A 20,225-nucleotide genomic window follows, 5' to 3' on the forward strand; every position below is an offset into this window, starting at 1 on the left:
TATCTAATAAAGGTTACTGCTGGAAGATTCAGGACAGATAAAAGAAAGCATTTAATGCAGTACATAATTAAACTATGGAATTGCTTCTTCGGAAAGCAGTGATGGCCACCAACTAAGATAGCTTCAAAAGATAATTAGATGAATTCACAGAGCATAAGTCTATCAGTGGCTACTAGCCATGATATGCTCTGTCTCTGTAGTTTAGAAGCCATATGCTTTTGAAAGCCAGTTGCTGGAAACCATAGGAAGGAAGAGAGCGCTTGTGCTCCTGTCCTGCTTGCTGGTTTCCCACAGGCATCTGGTCGGCCACTGTGAGAACAGGATGCTGAGCTAGATAGGGACGCAGGTGGCACTGTGGTCTAAACCACTTAGCCTCTTGGGCTTGCCAGTCAGAAGGTCAATAGTTTGAACCCCCAAGATGGGGTGAGCTCCCGTTGCTCTGTCCCAGCTCCTGCCAACCTAGCAGTTCGAAAGTATACCAGTGCAAGTAGATAAATAGGTACCGCTGCAGTGGAAAGGTAAACGACGTTTCCGTGTGCTCTGGTTTCTGTTATGGTGCTCTGTTGCACCACTAGCGGTTAGTCCTGTTGGCCACATGACCCAGAAAGCTGTCTGTAGACAAATGCCGGCTCCCTCCGCCTGAAAGCAAGATGAGCACCGCAACCCCATAGTCGCCTTTGACTGGACTTAACCATCCAGGGATCCTTTACCTTTTACCTTTTATTTACTGATGTAATACACCAGTAAATGGCAGCTGTTAGATCAGATAAACAGACACATGCAAAGGAAACACCCATCTGAAGATTAATTTGCCCAACATCTTCCTGCTTCATAATTTGAAATGGTACCAAACATTCCAATCCACTTTAATAAAAGAAAGTTTGACATTTATGGATGAGAAGGAGAGGTCCTGCTCGATAACTAGCTAAACAGACTGGGGTCTCATGAGTTATCTGTGATCAGCACACAAGTGAGGAAACAGTTAACCGTTGCAAAATATATATGTATGTATGGTCATTTCCTGAGCTGCAGGGTGCTGCCAAAACAACATCTTCTCACTTACTTCCCATCCCATCACATGTGGCTCTTGCATGCTATGAACTACACACCAAAGCAGGTAAGTGCTACTTTGTCATCTAAAACCTACATTCTATGAGATACGTGTGATTTTTCATGTCCCTTGTTTGATCCTAAGTTTTCTTGCAGTGAATTATGTCATGTCTACTGATTAGACCATCACAGATGGCTTAACCAATTGCACATTGCTATCAAAGCAACGTGCATAACAGCTCGCAATCAACAACTAACTCAGGGAAAGGAACTGTGTTATTAAACAGCCACAAGTATTATTAAGATTAAATTAGGAACTGCTGTTAGAATTAAATTGGTTGTGTATAAGCTGACTATGAAGACAGGAGTGCCTGGCGTGCTCTTGGTCCATGGTGTCACAAAGAGTCGGACACGACTGAACGACTAAACAACAACAACAAGCTGACTATTTTAAAGAGAAGTTGTATTGCATTTAAAAAACAAATGATTTAATAAACCTTTCTGTACTTGAGACAGCCAAACAAATGAAGTAATGATATGCAGCAATTTTGAAACTGCTGTTCTAGCGGGGAAAGAGTGTGGGAGACAATCATTTCGCACAACCCCTTTAAGAATTATTAGTATGTATCTTTATCAGGAAAGCAACATTTTCAGTCTTTTAATCACCACGAAAGCAGAACTTGGCTGCTTGCAGAATTCAACCGCAATTTTTAAAATCACAGTGCATAAAAGCAAACTGTGCTTATTGTCTCTTACATAGGCTAAAACAGTTTGTCGAAAGCGGCTTTTACAGACAACTCCGGTCTATCCTCTTAATTGTAAAATAATTGCCAATTGCAGACCTATGGAAAATTTCAAGTACAGGAAAGTTTTTACGGTCTTTAGTGCTCCTCTAAGTCCACTTCACCATCTGTGTACCATTTTGGAATTAGCCAATTTGCTTATCTGCCTTTAATGTTATTTTTATTGTTAGTTCTTTAATCCATTCTGTCCGTAGTGGTTGGGGTTCGGGAGACCTGGCACCCCACACTCAGGCATGAAGCTCACTGGTCGATTTGGGGCCAGTCGTTCAAGCTAACCTACCATATTGTGTTGTTATGTAGGTAAAATAGGCTTCTTTAAGTAATGATGAGATAGAAATCTGACAAGATTAAACCCATGTACTCTTCGGCTAGTTGGATACATGCAATAGTTTTTAATTGACTTCTCATGATATATGTATACCTTCTCTGCTATATCTGGTACATGTGCATACTGACTGGTGTTTAGGCACATCCTTGATGCACATCATATATACGTGCACATATATGTATATCTTATAGATCAGGCTTCCTCAACCTCGGCCCTCCAGATGTTTTTGGCCTACAACTCCCATCATCCCTAGCTAGCAGGACCAGTGGTCAGGGATGATGGGAATCATAGTCTCAAAACATCTGGAGGGCTGAGGTTGAGGAAGCCTGTTATAGGTTGTACAATGGTATTCTTTCTTTCTTTCTTTCTTTCTTTCTTTCTTTCTTTCTTTCTTTCTTTCTTTCTCCAAACCTTCATTAGGCATTACAGATATAGACCATCTTAAAAGATCCATATACAAACATCTAAAAATATATACAAAGAAGCAGCCATATATAGTAACAGAAATTTTCATTGGAGTGTCCTCCCACTAAATCATGTCATTCACCACTGTGGTTTTCAACCAGTGTGCCGTGGCACCCTGGGGTGCCTTGAATGGTGGTCAGGGGTGCTGCAAGCAACACTAGACTCTGTCCCTCTTTCCTTTCCTCCCTCCTCTGATGCCCTCTCGCTTCTCTGTCTCCCAAAGGGTTTGTTGCAGCAGCCTTGGCTACAAGCTGCCCCGGAGAATGGAGCCTCTGGAGCTGGCCAGGGGTGCTTCTCAGACCCCTGTGGGGCAGTTTGAGGAGGCACCTCTCTTTGGGGTGGGATGGGACAGCTCAGAGACCAGCAGCAGCTGTGATTGTCCAGAGGACTCCCAAGGAGGGGAGAGGAGAGAGAAGGCTGGGGGTTTGAAAAGGGGTGAGGGGCTGTCGGCTCTGCATAACATAACATAACTGGGCTCCTGGACTCCACAGTTGCAGAAAGAATGTTGGTCAAGGCAGCCATGGTCCCAAAAAGGATGAAAACCTCTGTATTAGTACATAGTTACCTTTGGGGTTTCGCTACAAAACAAATACTTGCAGTGCTTGAGTATGATGTAAATATCTTTGCCATCTTCTGCAATTTATTTGTAGAGGACCTCAAATAGCATTTTAGTGTTGTCTCCACCCCCCACCCCCATTATAACCTTGGCTGGTATATTATTGCAAAACACAGCAGCACCAGGTGCAATGCATTTTGTGGGAAGACTGTGATTTACCATATACATAGTTTCATGAATGAAAAAAGGGAAAGTTTGGGTTCGGATAAGCAAAGTACATCTGTAGGAAACCACATACCAGTAATCAGAATAAACTTCCAGGCAGCTGAAGTTGGAGTAGTCACCCAGGGGAAAGATCGTAAGTATAGTCTAAGACCATGTTTGCACCATCAGTTCACACAAGTGGATTCAAAAGAAGAGAATACTTCATTCACCAGGAATCGTGTGACCTGACCTTCCTGTAGTGAGGATAACCCCACCAATAAATCTCCTGCACTATTCACTGGTATATAGGTGTGAATATTGCACATTCCTTCTGTGCATGCAAGCCTACTATGGTAGACACAAGAGCAATACAGATGTGAAGAACAATGCAGGTAATATATTTGTGCTACACTATACACAGTCTGATTGCCTTATACTGCAACTAGTATCATTTTTGTTCTCTTGGTTTCTCATTTTTCCAATATGAAATTCAGTTCTCCATAGTTCTTAGCAATTTTTTTTTCAAAAGCTCAGCATTTTAGTCTCTATTTCTCCCAATAAACACAATTTTGTATGCAGTTTTGATGAATGTATAGATTTCTGCAAGCCATTTCTCCTGATATAATGCACCGTTCTATGTAATTTTCACTGATTTCTTCATTTTTATGCACATTTCCCCTGAATATATAGATTTTGGTAAATCAGTGTGGATTTTGAAGGATGGCTGCGGTTCAGTCAGGGCAAATTTGATAGATTTGACTTGAAATGTGAGAGAAAAGGCAGCAGCAGCCCTGCTGCAGCATGGTATTCTATGTGCTTCAGGAGCCATGCATGTCGATCTAATCATGTGACTGTCTTTCACAACAAGTGGCAAGATAGGGGTTTATTCAAGTGGGCAGCAAGGGTAAGAATGTCAGTTATGACTGTGCAAACTGCAACAAAAGTATTCTACAGGAACGCCTTTCCTGTATCATCAATGCATCCAGCAATATTTGTGTATATGAAGGGAACACTCCACTAACTAAGGTCTATATCACCCTGTAGTAAGAATGATCACCCCCCACCCACTTTTTCAGAAGTATTAACTCATTTATGGGTGCAGGACAAGTGACCCAAAGCCTTCGTTCTATCTTGTCCTTGTTGCAAAGTGCATGTGGCAAAAAAGGTGTTTTCAGACTTAACTGCCCCTTGTTGTGTTGGAAACCATCAGAAAGAAAAGCTTTGCCATTTTGAATTGTTATCAGCTTGAAAGAAAGAAGAAAAATCAGTATGCGGAAATAAACATCAAATATCGAGCATTTTTAACTTAAGAATGAAAATAAAATAGATAAAAAAGAGAAGGAAAAAGATGGAGAATCAGCAGGGTTTTTTCCTATCAGCTTTAAAAACCTGTATAAAATTCTTATTCCACAATAACATCCAACTCTTCTGCTTTCCATAAACCAACCTTTCCCCCCCTAGTCTTCAAACTCTGATACCACAAGTTCTTTTTCCTTATTGCGCAGAAAGTGCGTAAGGGGTTTCTTGTCATTAATAAATGTCAGTACTGATTTTTCTCTACTTATCATCAGAAAGAAAAGCTGGTGGTGCAGCACCCCTCTGCCAGCTTCTTCTTCCCACCCAGGCAAAATGATTGGTAACAACAAGGGAGGAGCTGGTTGGTAGAGAACTGGTCACTTCAGAGCTAATTCACATGTTACTTCAGGCTCTACCCCACTCACTGAAGTTGCTCGTTGGCACGAGCAAGCTCTAGAAACTACCCGTTAGTTCATAGATCTCAACAGCTAGCACAGCCTTCAGCATTCAAGGGTGTTATAGATAAAAGAGATAACATTTAGAAATCCACAGGCAAGGATGCTTTGCATGCATGTACGCAATCTGCAAACTGCCTGACACTCCATATTGCCAAATTGTAAGGTTTAAATGGAAATCACCTTTCCCCAAGTTTACTCTTTATAGAAACACTAATGAATTTGCAAAGCTTATTTGGTTCAAGTTAAAGCAGGCTTCCTCAACCTCGGCCCTCCAGATGTTTTGAGACTACAAAGTGTGGGCTAGTCACCTTGGGCTAGTCACACTTCTCTGAAGTCTCTCAGCCCCACTCACTTCACAGAGTGTTTGTTGTGGGGCAGGAAGGGAAAGGAGAATGTTAGCCACTTTGAGACTCCTTCAGGTAGGGATAAAGCGGAATATCAAATCCAAACTCTTCTTCTTCTACTACTACTACTACAATTTCATCATCCCTGACCACTGGTCCTGCTAGCTAGGGATCATGGGAGTTGTAGGCCAAAACATCTGGAGGGCCGAGGCTGAGGAAGCCTGAGTTAAAGGCTTGGTCTTGCATGGGTGGGGAACCCTTTTCAGCCCTTACAGACAACCTTCTAGGGACTGCCTACCGGTAAAAGGTGGGACTAGAGGCAGAAGCCATGGAGGCCACCGCTATAGATGTGGTTCTTATCTTTGTACAGTAGGCTGCATTCTGCCCATGCCAAAATCAGAGGTATCCCACCCACACCATGCATCTCTCCATCTTCCAACCAGGCAAGCAAGAGGCATTATGACAGTTCAATGACACAAGCAAAGGCACCTTAGGAAGGTGGGGAGCATAGACAGTGAGAAGAGTAGTCTACAGAGTTCTGAAGGGACAGAGTTCTGAGGGTCACTTTTGAACCCTTGGAGTTCCAATCCAAGGCCCAATCCAAGACCAGCCTCAGAATTTCCACTTGAGATGAAAAGGCTAAATAGATATCCACCCATTCTGTACTTATCTACAGCCTTGATTTATCCTTCTGAGGCAGCTGATTTATCGCTCTGGGGCAGTTATCCAGAGTTTTGGAGCACATTGCCAGCTGTGTATGCTGAGGATACACAGCTCTACTTCTCCTTTACATCTGCAGGTGTGGCAGTGGATGTTCAGTATTGCCTCGGTCATGGACTGGGTGAGAGCCAGTAAACCGAAGCTCAATCCATTCAACAAAATTGCATATGCCCAGAGCCGGATTTTGATTTGATGAGGCCCTAAGCTACTGAAGGTAATTGGGCCCTTTATATGTCCAGCTGTCCTTTGTCAACAACAAATTGTCACTGTTTTTTGTGTTGAATATATGCTATATAGTAATTTATGGAGCTAATAGGTCCATAATAGGTATCTAAAGCCATTTGCACATGTTGCCGTGCAACCAGTCCATGTAGAATGTAGGCACCCTATATATAGAAATGAGCAAATATTTCCAGGAGCAGACTAGCAGGTGGGGCCCATTACTTACATCATAGGAGCCTACACAACACAAAACACTGTTGCTGTATGTAGGTTTTATTTTATTTGTTTTTTATCTTATATTTTGGAAATGTACATCCAGGTTTTTCCCCTGGATATTTTTTTGGGGGTTCCCAAGAGAGTAGGGCTCTAATCTATAGCTTGTTTAGCTTACACGTAAATCCGGCACTATATATGCCTCTGAGTTGACGTGTATCAGGTAACAGCCAACTAATTAATACTCAGAGCAGACCCACTGAAATACGTGTACTTAAGTCCACTAATTTCAATGGGTCTACTCTGAGTAGAAGGGACTCTCTCTTTTTAGTCTACAGCCATATTTATTTAGCATATCCGTTTATTAGCAAAACAGGGTTTAAAGGTTACTTTCAAGTTTCCACTCCAGTTTGTATACAGGTTTTAGCCATGCACCCTCCAATTTGCGCTGCACTTTGATACAAATCATTGCAACCACTTCCTCATTGCTCATGGCTTCTGTTTCACAGCTTTACAACACACCCCAGCATTCAAGAGCGAGCAGCGCCCGCGCAGCTGCCACACTGTTTTCAAACCACTCTGCGAGGTGACGGCTCCCACGTGGCAAGTTGTTTGTGTGCAGAGCTGCCATCAGCAGATCAGGCAATCCTCTGCATGATGGCTCTGGGCCTCAAAGGTGAGGTCTTACAGTGCCGCAGAGGAAATCAGCCATTGTCCACTGCACAAAGGCAAATGCCACAGGCTGCAAAGATGGCCGTTCTGTGGCAGCTGCTATATATGCATCAGAATTGAAGGTTTTTCTTTTTAGAACACTTGATTCCAGATCATCGCTATTTTGGGGTGGGATCCAGAAACGTGCCGGTACATTCTAGTTCCGCAATTAAAGTTGATTTGGTGCTCTTGCTCCTCACATCGTGACCTTTTTGCAGTAAGGAAAATGACAGGAAAATGCACTGGCTGTGCTTGATGAAATATCATATAGCCTCCTTGCAAATCAATCAGAATGAATGTCTGTGGTATTTAATCTCTCCCCACAAACGTTTGTCTAAAAAAAATAAAAATCTGGATAATTGCTCATAAACAGTAAGTCTGGAAGTGACCTTATCTTTCTTCTCTGATGGCAATCAAAGGAGAGGCTTTTTGAGGTTGTGTACATACAACACATTTAAAGCACATGGCTTCTCCTGGGAACTGTAGTTTGTTAAGGGAGCTGGGAATTGTAGCTCTCTTAGGGGTTAACTACAGTCCAGGATTTTTTGGGGGGGAAGACCGCTTTCAATGTAGGTGACAATTAAGCATGATCTCTCTGTGTGTTTGTCTATTGCATATTTTTCGGGCAATTAGGAAGTGGGGTATGGAAATTTCTCAATAATAATGTTGCCAGAAAGATGGTTGTTGGCTCACTCATTCCCGCTAGCATTGTTTCTTTTGCAATATAGTTATATACGTAGTCACATTGGCTAACCAGGAGTAATTGCTGCCCCTGGATGAAAACTTTCAGTAATGCAGGAGCTATTTACCTTCATTTTGTTCAGAGCCTTGATTCAAGGAAGGAAGGAAGGAAGGAAGGAAGGAAGGAAGGAAGGAAGGAAGGGTTGAGGTTGATTTTGAACAGAGAAATGGTTGAGGGAAGAAGCTGTTTATCTGCTTCATTTTACTTACAGAGAGTGGCCCACAAAGAAGTATGTGAAGCCCCTACTCCACTATCCCTCAGCTGGGCACAGTGGAATGTTCTCGCCATTACCAGGAAAGGGAGGCCCTCCTGCACATCATAGAGTTAGGTAGAATCTACACACACATATATAAAAACACTGTGAAAATGCTTTTAAAAAACCATTTTGAAAAATGCATTGAATTTTGCATTTTGAATTATGCATTTTGAATGCATTGAATTTTGCATTGTCCCATCCAGTGTCGCATTTGTATATTCCACTTTACAACACATTTAAAATGTTTTATTTGCAGTTGTGTAGATGAGTCCATATTCTGTGGCCTGCCTCACTGCAAGGCTGTAGAGTGCAGGCTCTTTCACAAGGGGCACAAGCTCTTTGTATACATAGGGATCGGGCTGGAAAAGTCCTTAGTCTGTTTGATTTATTGCCACTGAAATTCCAGATCCATCAGGCTAGAATCTAATTTGGCCTGTTTTCCAGCCAGAGCTCCAAGCATCTCACCTTTCTTTTCCCCAGCATTACATTCATTCAGTGGTGTAGCGTGGTGGGTGCAGGGGGGACTGGGCACAACATCTGGGGGGGGCGCTCGCACTTGCAGCTCTCTGCCCCTACTAAAATCCACGGGTTAGGGGGCACAAATTACTTGCCTTGCCCCGGGTGCTGACAACCCACGCTACGCCACTGCATTCATTCATCTGTTCATCTGTTCTGGGCAGCTTCCAACATATATAAAAACATAATAAAACATTTTTAAAAACCTTCCCTATACAGGGCTACCTTCAGTTGACATATTGGCTGGTTAACTCCATGCCCTCCAACATTTCTTTGATGAAAATAGACGTACTAAGGAAAAGCGGGACATTTAGGGATCAAATCAGAAACCGGGACAGCTTCTGTAAATCTGAAACTGTCCCTGGTAAACAGGGGCACTTGGAGGGTCTGAACTATTCCCCCCCCCCCCATTTTTTTGTATATGGATCAATGTATATACAAGAAGTGAAAGGGACATAGAAAACTAGATCATGGTATTACAGAGAGAAAATTCTAGGAAGAAGCACTGGAGCAAACACAGTTCTTATTTCTGTCTCCTCAGAGTATGTGCTTATGGACATGTTCTGAAGAAAACACAAGTGAAACGTGACTATGGTTTCCTCCAAGTGATGGGTCTAATCCTGATCTAATCATTTTCATTTCTCTAGTGTTAGCATAGTGATTCTGCTATACTCTTGCCCTGTCTCATTGCATGTATAATATAATACTCCCTTAAATGGAGCTACACTAAGTCCAGCCTAAGTACCTCTAACCTTTTCACCCTCAGGAAGTCTCAAAGCCTTTAGGGTGGTGATGCCAATTCTGACAAAGGGTTAAAATGCAAAATGCACTCAAAAAGCATTTCCACGCCCTGCATTTGGCAGTATTTTACTTTCTATGTGGTAACACCAAGCCTGACCACAATGTCCCGTTTTCAACAAATGACTTTTGCTAAAGGAAAAGTCTGCCACTTTTCAGTAGACAGCGTAGGCTATATGGTTTTCCTCTCCACTCCACCCTGCCAACCCCTTTACAATGGAAATAGTTTGCTTGTAAATATATACCGTACTTTTCCACACACACACACACACACACACACCCGTGTATAAGACCTCCCCTATTTTGGGGAACTCGCTTTTAAGAAAATGAGGGGAGATGGCCCCAAGTTGTTGACCCTCCCCCCCCCACGCAGCTGCGGGCAGAAAACACTCCCTAGATCATTTCCTGTGCGCAGGAAGGGAGTGTTTCCCTCACGCAGCGGCATCGGGGGAAGCTGCGCACCGCCAGCCAGCGCCCCCAGATCGCTCCCTGCTTTCTGCGGCATCGGGAGAAGCTGCGTGCCGGTAGCCAGTGCCCCCAGATCGCTCCCTGTGTGCAGCAGCAGCTCCCCCCCCCCCCATGCCACTATCTGTGTATTGGACGACCCCAGTTTTTTGACATGATTTTTGTGTCAAAAAACCTCGTCCAATACACGGAAAAATACGGTATAGCCAGATCGAATAAAGACACAAGTGCATGCATTCGGTCGCCGAGTAAAAAACAATCCTAGGCCACATTCACACCAACATTTAAAGACCTGCAATGCCACTTTAAACAGCCACGGCTTTCCCCAAAGCATTCTAGGAACTGTGTAGATTCATAGAATTGTAGAGTTGGAAGGGACCACGAGGGTCATCTAGTCCAACCCCCTGTAATGCAGGAATCTTTTGCCCAACGCAGGGCTCGAACCAACGATCCTGAGATTAAGAGTTTCCTGCTCTACTGACTGAGCTATCTCATAGTTTGTTAAAGATGCTGAGAGTTGTGAGCAGGCTTGTTTTTCCCCTCCCATAGCTATAATTCTCAGAGTGGTTTAGCAATCAATCTCTCTTCACAGGGAACTCTGAGAATTGTAGCTCTGGGATAGGAACAGGGCCCCCCAAGAATTCTCAGCAATAGTCAGGGGTTATGGAATTGAATCAGCAACCTAGGGGAGCCACCACAGTGGCCAGCCCTATTTTATGGAGTTTTCAGCCTGAACCCTTCATGAAGCTGTCCAGGATGCCACTGAATTCTGAAAGCCTTGCCCCATCTCAATCTCAGTCTATAATTTTTGCATTGGGTCAGAACTAGGGATGGGCGAGAAACTTGGTTTAGTTTGAATTTCAATATGAACCTAACTAATAATGCACTTCCCAAAACGATATGTGAACCGAAACACAGCTATCTTTTGAAATTCACACTTCTCCAAACTTTGCGATGCAGTTCGCCAATCAAATAACGTGCACAAAAATACATATATCTGTGTGAACAATATATAAAGCACATTATATTAGAGAAGCTTCTTGCAAAACAATGTGCATAATGTGAGATGTTTGCACTAAAACGCCAACAAATTTTCACATTAACTAGTTAAAATAAATAAATTGCAAGCCGGTGCAGGAATGCGCGAAACTGAAATTAAGATTGGCAGAGTGAGAAACTCAGATTGACATATTCATATATCCTTAGTCAGAATCCTAGAACAGAGCAACTTCATTCGCACCAATCTGAGTGCACCTTGTCCTCAGTAGCTTTTAGCGGCTGATTCGGTGTTCCCAGAAGTGTGTTGTTTGCCAGAAGCGTTATTTGCATAGTTATTTGAGGTTCTGCAGTGAAATGGCTTCTGAACTTTCTTGATGACAATTTGGTGCAACGACCAGGTTATTTTAGTCCTGAACAGCACGTGCATGCTGTCTCTTTGGCACCTGTTGCTTTTGCATCCTTTCGTGTACCACATTCAGAAACAGCCAGGCTCATGCAAATCTTCTTTTGCACCTTTCATCAAAAACATTTGCTGCTTGGGACCCCTTTGGGAGGATGGGCAGGAGAGAAATGCAATAAATCAATAACAATAACTAGGGGATTCACCCCTGCTGGCTCCACTCATCAACCGCCCTGCCCCCCATTAATGTTCCCACTCTAAGCTTGCAACTACTAAGCTCGCTCTTCACCTCCCAAACCCCATTTCTGAAGCCGCTTCTCCCTCTTATTCTGCATGCCCATGCCTCCCCCTCTCCCAGCATCTATTGCATCTATAGTAGGTTCTCCTATGAGAACCATGGTTGTTGACTTGACCTGACTCTCCCTTTCCATGGCAGCCATTTTTGTGCCCTCAATCTGTGTGAGCAAATAATAATAATAACAATCAGTGTCTCGCATGCCTGGACAGATGTTTCTCAGTTTGTTTTTAAAACTGTGCACCAGACAGTTTGCACATGATATAATCTATGAAAAAAGGAAGTCAAAAACATCAGCAGTCAAAAACACTCCCTTTATCTTGTGATGCACATGACCCTGTAGAAATATTTCCTGTCGCGCTAGCCTAAATGTTTCATTACGTGTACTGCCATGTGCTAGTGAGATGCCCACCAAATGGTGGGAATGTGGATGGAAATGAGGCCAGCATGATGGACTGCAGCTGAATACGTGGGTGAGTGCACAGGCCCAGATTCCCCCCCCCCCAAAAAAAAATTTGTTTTGCATCCTCTTTCTTTCCTTTGACCCATTTACTTCCCGTAAATCCCCTTGGGATTCTTGCCTCTGTCTGCGGCTTGATATGCACCCTTATTTCAGCTGCCTTCTTCCCTTTCCCCTTTCAGTACTATTCCAATAAAGAGAACAGATCCTTGTTCTTCAAAAGCCCTGCATTGTCGTCCAATTATTTCTCAGGTAATAGATGTTCACATCTTTATGCCCGCACTCATTCTTGGCCCTGTGCGGTGTAGTGGTTAAGAATGGTGGACTCGAAATCTGGTGAACCAGGTATGATTTCCCGTTCCTCCATATGCAGCTGCTGGGTGACCTTGGGCCAGTCACACTTCTCTGAAGTCTCTCAGCCTCACTCACCTCACAGAGTGATTGTTGTGGGGAAGGAAGGGAAAGGAGAATGTTAGCTGCTTTGAGACTCCTTCGGGTAGTGATAAAGCGGGATATCAAATCCAAACTCTTCTTCTTCTTCTTCTTTGCTTCCAGGTCTACTAAGGATGACAGCTTTTGCACCTGTCCTTAGTGGGCAGTTAGTTGCTAAACTTGCAAATAAGATTGAGGTGACTGTGGTGATTGGTGGACTGGTTGCTGTTGTAAAAAGGGCATAGCTATCTCTCTTAAGCAATCTCCATGGCAGATGCATGTGCGGAATGAATATTGTGAAACGCATCCATCTATGTGTGTGAGGACCATCTTGAGAAGGACAATTATTTCAGCTGCAGTTCTCCTCCCTCACATCCTTTCACTTTCTTGCCTGATTGCTACTTCACTCATTCATCTGTTGGACCCAGCAAAGGATTGCACAAAAGGAAAGGTCTTTGGCCACCAGTTCTGGCCTTCAGAATTCAACTTCAGTCGGGGAATGTGATCGATATAGCTTACTCTTGGGTAAGTGGTGGCCTATGACTGCTTCTTCTTTTTCTGACAATCACAGGCTACTTCCAAGGTCTTGGACTCAGATGCCTTGCTTCAAAATCCAAAGCACTATTATTTTAAAAAGCAAAATACTGTTTTATCTAAAGATTCCTGCATTTCAGAGGTTTGGACTAGATAACCCTTGTGGTCTCTTCCAACGCTACAATTCTGAGATTCTGTCTTGTACATACACAAAGCCTTCTATCTGGATGTTTTCTTTTGCCCCGTTTTTCTCTGAGAGACACATTATGGTTTCTCATAAATAAAATGAATTAATCATGCAAATAACAGAACAAAATGTTTCCCCTGTAAATGAATGTTTTGAATCTCTTCACATTTTTTTCTAAGAATGTGTCAAAGTACTTCTAACAGTGAATCCAACAAGCCAACATCTTGTTGTCAACTATGTTTGAAACATTAAAGTATTTCGGTGAAAAATTACTTCGACCTTTAGAAAATCTTGTGCTGGCACAGACCTTCTTAAATGCGCAAGCAACTTCATAAATAAATCCACAACTGTTCTAGGACTCAGCTATATAGCTGCAAATAAAACGTTTTAAGTGTATTTTAAGTGCAATATACAATGTGATATTACATGGCGATGGTGAGTCTTATGGAAAACTCAATGTAGTTTTAAAAACATTTTCAGAATGGTTTTTATATGTGTGTAGATTCCACCCTAGACTTACTATTTTCATATTGCCAATTACTGTCTGAAAGAGCAGCAGATATACAAATCAGGTGTATTTGCAGAACTGGCAGCAGCAGGGTCATATGTTAAGGCGTGGTCCAACAGAGGAAACCACATCCGAGCTTCCTTTCACATCTCTCTCTCCCCCCTCCCACATGCAAGTGCTATACTTCATTTCTCAGCCTTGTTTCTCTCAAGCAGCGCGAATAGTTATGAGACAAAAGCACAGAGTATGTTATGTCTTAGAATGGCACACCAGAAATAGCTGGTGCAAGTCTCAGCACCTGGTTCAGGGCGGTGCCTATGCCTAGGACCCCACTTCTGGGCTTTGTTGTGGGGAAGGCAACATCACATCAAAGAGGCAATAATTTCCGCAGAAGGGGCCTTGTGATGTCTAAGAGGCATTGCGAGGGATGTGATTTCACAGTGAGCATCTGCAACAGAGCAAGCTGCCTCCTGTACTCTGAATAGTTGCATGGAAGAGGGGAAATCTGGAAGGTCTCACTTTTGGAGTCCATAAATCAGAGGTTGCCTATCTTTCTGGACCAGCGAGCACATTCTGAATTTTGAGAAAGTGCTGGGGGTGCTGTCACAAAATAGCTGGTGTGTGTGGCATAACACAAAACTAGAGAGGCAGCCACTCCCGCTATGTCCTGCTGGTCCTGACTAATAATAATAATAATAATAATAATAATTCTATTATTCATACCCCACCCATCTAACTGGGTTTCCCCAGCCACTCTGGGAGACTCCCAACAGAATATTAAAAACAGGATAAAACATCAAACATTAAAAACTTCCCTTGACAGGGCTACCTTCAGATTTCTTCTAAAAGTCAGACATTTGTTTATTTCCTTGACATCTGATGGGAGGGCGTTCCACAGGGCAGCTGCCACTACCGAGAAGGCCCTCTGCCTGGAGGAGATCACACCATATTTCACATAACACATACGATCACACACACACACGCTGCTGCTGCCTAAAAGCAACAGAGAACATTTCTCAGTACCAGGGTGGCTAAACACACACACAAGGTGGCTAAACCACACTCCCTCTCATTTCACAGAAGGTACCTACACATTTTGCCACATAACTTTCTTTTTAGAAAAGCTAGAGACTTACTTTTTTAAAAAAAAGAAAGAAAGAAACAGCCTTGAGCCGAGGGGCAGCAGTGAAATCTATATGGGCAGCAGCTTAGTGACCCCTGCCCTAAATGATAAGCTGCAAGTGTTGGCATGTGTAGCTTGCTTATCATTTGAGGGATGCAGAAAGAGGAACCTTCCAAATCCTCCCTTCTATACAACTGTTAAAAGTTATGTATGATAACAGTACAGGAAGCTTGCCCCACCCCTCTGCATTACTTTACTTTACAGTGTTCCTTTGCAGAATGAAGCAGCAAGATGAAGGGACTTTTCACCACTAGTGTAGGCTCTCCAGCCTGCCATTTGGTATGGAAGGTTCTGGTATTTGCCTGCTTCTTGCAAAAAGCTGCCTGCTATTTCAAGCTGTGAGCATTTCCAGCAAAGAAGCATCCCTTGACCTGTTCCAAGCAGCAATCTGGTGCACCTCCTCTTGAGTAGGTCTTGGAGCGGGTGCACTGAATTAGTTGTCTCCTTTCTAAGCTCAAAAGCCAATATATTTAATTTCAGTACGATGATGGCATAGTATCTCAGTAAATATCAACAGTGTGCTCACACCCTGAGTCCAGAATGACAGTTCTGGTCACTCCATTAGCTATATAATGTTTAATATTTAGCATTTAATCTTTTCTAATAAAATGTGCTTGTGCATGACTCAAGTTGTAGCACAATGATATGGTGCTTTTCATCAAAAGATCCACACTGTGGTTTGAAGATTTCATTACTTAATCGGTACTGTGAGGTTATTTTTTGGTAAGTTTGATTTACTTTGCATTTGTCAACACACAGATGTCATGTGAAGTCAGATATATGGGGCGGAAATCTCTGCCTTTTACATCTTTGGCTTAATCTCTGAGGTTGACCTTTCTGTTTTGGCAATAAATGGTGTATGGTTATAATCACTGCCATCTTCAGTATTGGTTATGTGAAGAAAGGAAGCAATCTGTCACTTGACCAATGCAAAGAAACCACAACAAAGTCTGCTTAACTGATGGACCCTTTCCAGTCCTGTCATTCTGTGGTGGTGGTAGGGACAATAATATAGTAAATTGCTGGGAACCCAACAAATCTTTCATTATGGGCAGATCAGCCCCGAATTCTTTACAAATGTTGGTGAAAATGTACCTTTGTCAACCTGTTTGGTTCTAGTTCCACTGAAACTGGACTGGTTTAACAGAGAAACATTAAGGATTTGTGCCACGTATGCAAAAACATCTGAGCTTCCTAAAAGGTGAAACTTCTCAGCTTCCTAAATTGGATGTTTATTCAAACCATAGGTTAAAAATAATGATTTAGTAACTTTTAAAAATGTCTACTCTACCCACAATAAATCCTCACCCCAAACTGAGCCATCTAGGTATGAGGGTACAAGAGGGGGTTGGTTCTGGTCTACCTTTAAACACGCTCATAGACTTGGGACCTGTGTATTTGAGAAACCCTCTTCTCTCACATCAACTGCCCCTAGATTGCTCTTGCTTCAGCAGTGAAGCAGCTCAGAATGAGAGGAAAGGAGACTTTGGATCCAGACAGACCCACCCATCCTCCCCCAGGGCTGCACAAGTAGATGGAACAGGCAGCCACCCAAGTGCCTGCTTAGCTGCACATGAGCTGTTTGGAAGGAAGAGGCAGCACATGGAAGTATCTGAGAGTTGGCTAGGGACCCAGGCAACCAGTGTGGAGATCTCTAGTCCTGGGGACGCCAAGATCTGATGGCTCCTAGGGCATTGGCAGTGCAAAGCTCTGCTGGGAGGCCCTGTACTGCTTGCTCCTCATCTGCAGAATGAAACATCAGGTTTTGAGGTCTGGGCATGGCTGAGCCATGGCATTCTGCTATCATTTGAGGGGATGTGGGCAGTACCTGGGGAGAGCGCCTTCTCACCTGTGGTACCCTGCATGCAGAATTCTCTTGTCAAAAGGAGAATTCTTAATTAAGTCTTAAATAATTAAGTGAAAGCTTTCAATCTCCTGATTGAAATACACACACAGAGTCCTACCTCCCCCAAAACATCTTTCCCATTCATTGCAATGGACAGGCCAGCTCATGGCATCCAACCCTTTGAGTATACACTGATCAGCCCCTCCGTGCTACCTAATTGATGTATTATTAAGCATAAAATAATTATAATAAAAGCAGTTATTTTTATATCATCCAATATAATCTCGGAGTGTGCCTATTGATGCAATATTGCATTTTTGCACTGCTTGTGTTTGTATTATGCTCATAGCAGGAACAACTTGCCTTTGCATTTTACTTATGACAGCAACATCAGGTATAAGAATCATGTAAGTATTTTCTACTCAACAATCTGAAGATATCACAGTATTGCATAAGAGTAAGATATAAGGGCAACTTGGTGGTGGTGGTGATTTTATATAGCTGGAAATGGATTTAGCCATAAAGGAAGCTGGAAAGTCGATGTGAATTGTTGCTACATGTTGTTTTCACTTATCTCTTCTCCACCCTAGGTTGCAGACCTCAGTCACATGACAGAATTCTGCAGAGCCTCAAGCGCCAACAAGCCCATTATACGAAATGTATTTAAATAGTACCAATTCAACTCTGGACAGTGCAACCATTAACATGCTCCAGAACCAAGTCATCATGGTTGCCTTGCCAGTTGTGTACTCCCTGACAGCAATCATCAGCATCCCTGGAAACGTTTTCTCCCTCTGGATACTCTTCCGCCACATCAAGCCCAGAACCACCTCAGTCATCTTCATGATTAATCTCAGCATCACCGATCTTGCGCTGGCTTGCTGTTTCCCCTTCCAAATTAAATATCACTATGGTGGGAACAACTGGACTTTTGGCAGGCGCACGTGCAGCTTCGTCACAGTGATGTTTTACGCAAACATGTATTGCTCCATAATCACTATGACCTGCATCAGTTTGGAGCGATACTTGGGAGTGGTAAAACCAATGACGTCCCAGAAATGGAGAAGAAAGAGATACGCGATTGCCTGCTGCCTTGGAATGTGGTTTCTTGTTCTGTTAGCCCTATGGCCATTGGAAGCGGAAGACCTGACTTTTGAAGTGAAAGAACTGAACATTACTACATGCTTCGATGTGCTTAAGTGGAAAATGCTTCCTAGTATGGGGGCATGGGCAGCTTTCCTTTTACTGCCCTTCTTCTTCTTCTTCTTGCTCCCGTTTATAGTGACCATAATCTGTTACTTTAGCATTATTCGGAAGCTGATCCAGGCCTCTAAGAAATATGGCAATGGGCAGAAGAACCGATCTATCTACTTGGCCACCATAGTCGTCTTGGTGTTCATCATTTGTTTTGCTCCCAACAACTTTGTCCTGCTGGTGCACATCATCAGCCGCCTCCGTAAACAGGAAGGCTACTACTACATTTACAAACTCACCTTGTGCCTCAGCTGCCTCAACAACTGCATCGATCCATTCATTTACTACTTTGCATCCAAGGAGTTCTATCAGACATTCATGCAGGTGATCGGCAAGAAGGTACCTCTGACGGAAAGCTGGGAAAGTAGAAGGGAAAGCATGTTCTCTGCCAGGACGACGTCGGCAAGATCAATGTCAAGCGGACACGCGGAAGGGGTGGCGAACATAGACCATGTTTGCAAAGAAGTGAAAGTGTGTTTTGACACCGGGGTTCAAATGGGAAGCGGGTGCCATCTTTGCTCTGTAAAATGAAACCATAGCACTGGTGTCATTGAATGAAGCCACTGCTGGTGTCATTGGAAGGTATAGATATCAAGGAACACCAAAGGCAGAACTACATGTTACTGGAGAGACATGGTGCTGCTCCCCTCAAATGGCATTATTTTTATTATTTATTAAATATCCGCCCAAATATTATGTTCTCCCCAAACCTCCCTTAAAAGGCAGTAAGCTAATCATGTGAAGAAATGTCATCGTGCCATGCATTTCAGTGCCTGCATCAACATCACCTAGTGATATGGGGCCAGGGTGGAAAAACTATGATATGATGGCAAGAGATAAGTAATATAAATTATGAGGGACTGGAGTAGAGTTTGAGACAGGGTTACGGCCTTTTGTGGCAGCCCAAATGTGCTGTAATGTGGAGTTCTGCCCTAAGGAACCAATTCTAAAAAGGCATTCACTTACTTGCTGAAAATAAATGTTTAACATTCACCACTTTCACATCTCTTTTCAGCTCATGGCAGTCAAGCCATTTGCAACTCAATCCTCTCTGTTTTGACATATTGTGGCTATAGTATCTAGGAAATCTACTTTATGGAGATCTTAATATTAAGCTTGAAAGTGCCGCCAAAGGTCAGTAACACCTTCACCCACTTACTTAACTATGAAACATTCAAAGGCTGCACTTTTGTATGTGTACAAAAAGAAGTCCCATTGTCTCTTGAATTATTCCTCTTTTTTTTTTAATCATTTCCGGCCTTGCTTCTAAGTCTGAGTAATTGTTTTTAATTTCCAATTTTAATTTCCACTTAATGCTTTATACAATTTGATCAACAGAACTTTCAAGCTTAATATGGAGGGATCAATAAAGTATATTTCCTTGTTTCATAGACAAGTCAGTGAGTGCAAGCACTATTGACCTTTGGTGGCACTATAAACAAAAATATTAAGACACACTAGGCAGTCTTACATGAGATTTAAACTGAGATTTGAGATTTCATATTAAGTGTTTCATTGATGGAATAAGTAAAGGTGTGGCTGATTCCACAGCTGCAATCTTTTCAGAAATCTTCTGGATGATAAGTGCAAAAAACAGAGCTCGAAACCAGAAGTGTGAGGACCCTCCGATGTATAATTCATGGTTGTATAAAATGTGAATCTGGGCTGAGTTTAATCCTATAGCTAATTTTAGAAGTTGCTGAAGCCATTTATAAGATTCTAGTCTTAACTAAAGGTGAAAGTTTTGTAAGTTTTTCAGTTCTTTGAAAGTACAATGTTGGGATTTTCTGGGTGTGTGTTTTTCCTATTAAAATCAATATACTGTGGTAAAAAATGGTGAATGATGTCAGTTTCATAAGCAGAATTGATTTAATTACATGAAGTGCTTAGAAAAAAATACAGTGGTGCTTTGCAAGACGAAATTAATTCGTTCTGCGAGTTTTTTCGTCTTGTGAATTTTTCATCTTGCGAAGCACGGTT

The 20,225-nt window shown here is 42.6% G+C and overlaps 1 protein-coding gene across 2 annotated transcripts; it reads left to right on the forward strand.

The window, feature by feature from the left end:
- Window positions 1-962: 962 nt before the first annotated feature.
- On the forward strand, window positions 963-20,079 carry LOC310676267 (P2Y purinoceptor 8-like). 2 transcript variants are annotated; one of them, XM_083438020.1, is made up of 2 exons: window positions 963-1,117; window positions 17,582-20,079. In XM_083438020.1, the coding sequence occupies exon 2, from the start codon at window positions 17,649-17,651 to the stop codon at window positions 18,774-18,776; it is 1,128 nt and encodes a 375-aa protein (XP_083294146.1). In that variant the 5' UTR covers window positions 963-1,117; window positions 17,582-17,648; the 3' UTR covers window positions 18,777-20,079. The 2 variants fall into 2 exon arrangements, with proteins under 2 accessions (XP_083294146.1, XP_083294145.1); XM_083438019.1 differs by lacking the exon at window positions 963-1,117 and adding an exon at window positions 12,190-12,314.
- Window positions 20,080-20,225: the final 146 nt, after the last annotated feature.

Source organism: Podarcis tiliguerta (genome assembly GCF_965153285.1).
Source record: "Podarcis tiliguerta genome assembly, chromosome: 4".
Classification (NCBI taxonomy): domain Eukaryota; kingdom Metazoa; phylum Chordata; class Lepidosauria; order Squamata; family Lacertidae; genus Podarcis; species Podarcis tiliguerta.

Excerpts from the sequence above, each read along its gene's own strand:
- LOC310676267 (XM_083438020.1), top strand. The coding sequence starts at position 17,649 with ATGTATTTAAATAGTACCAATTCAACTCTGGACAGTGCAACCATTAAC.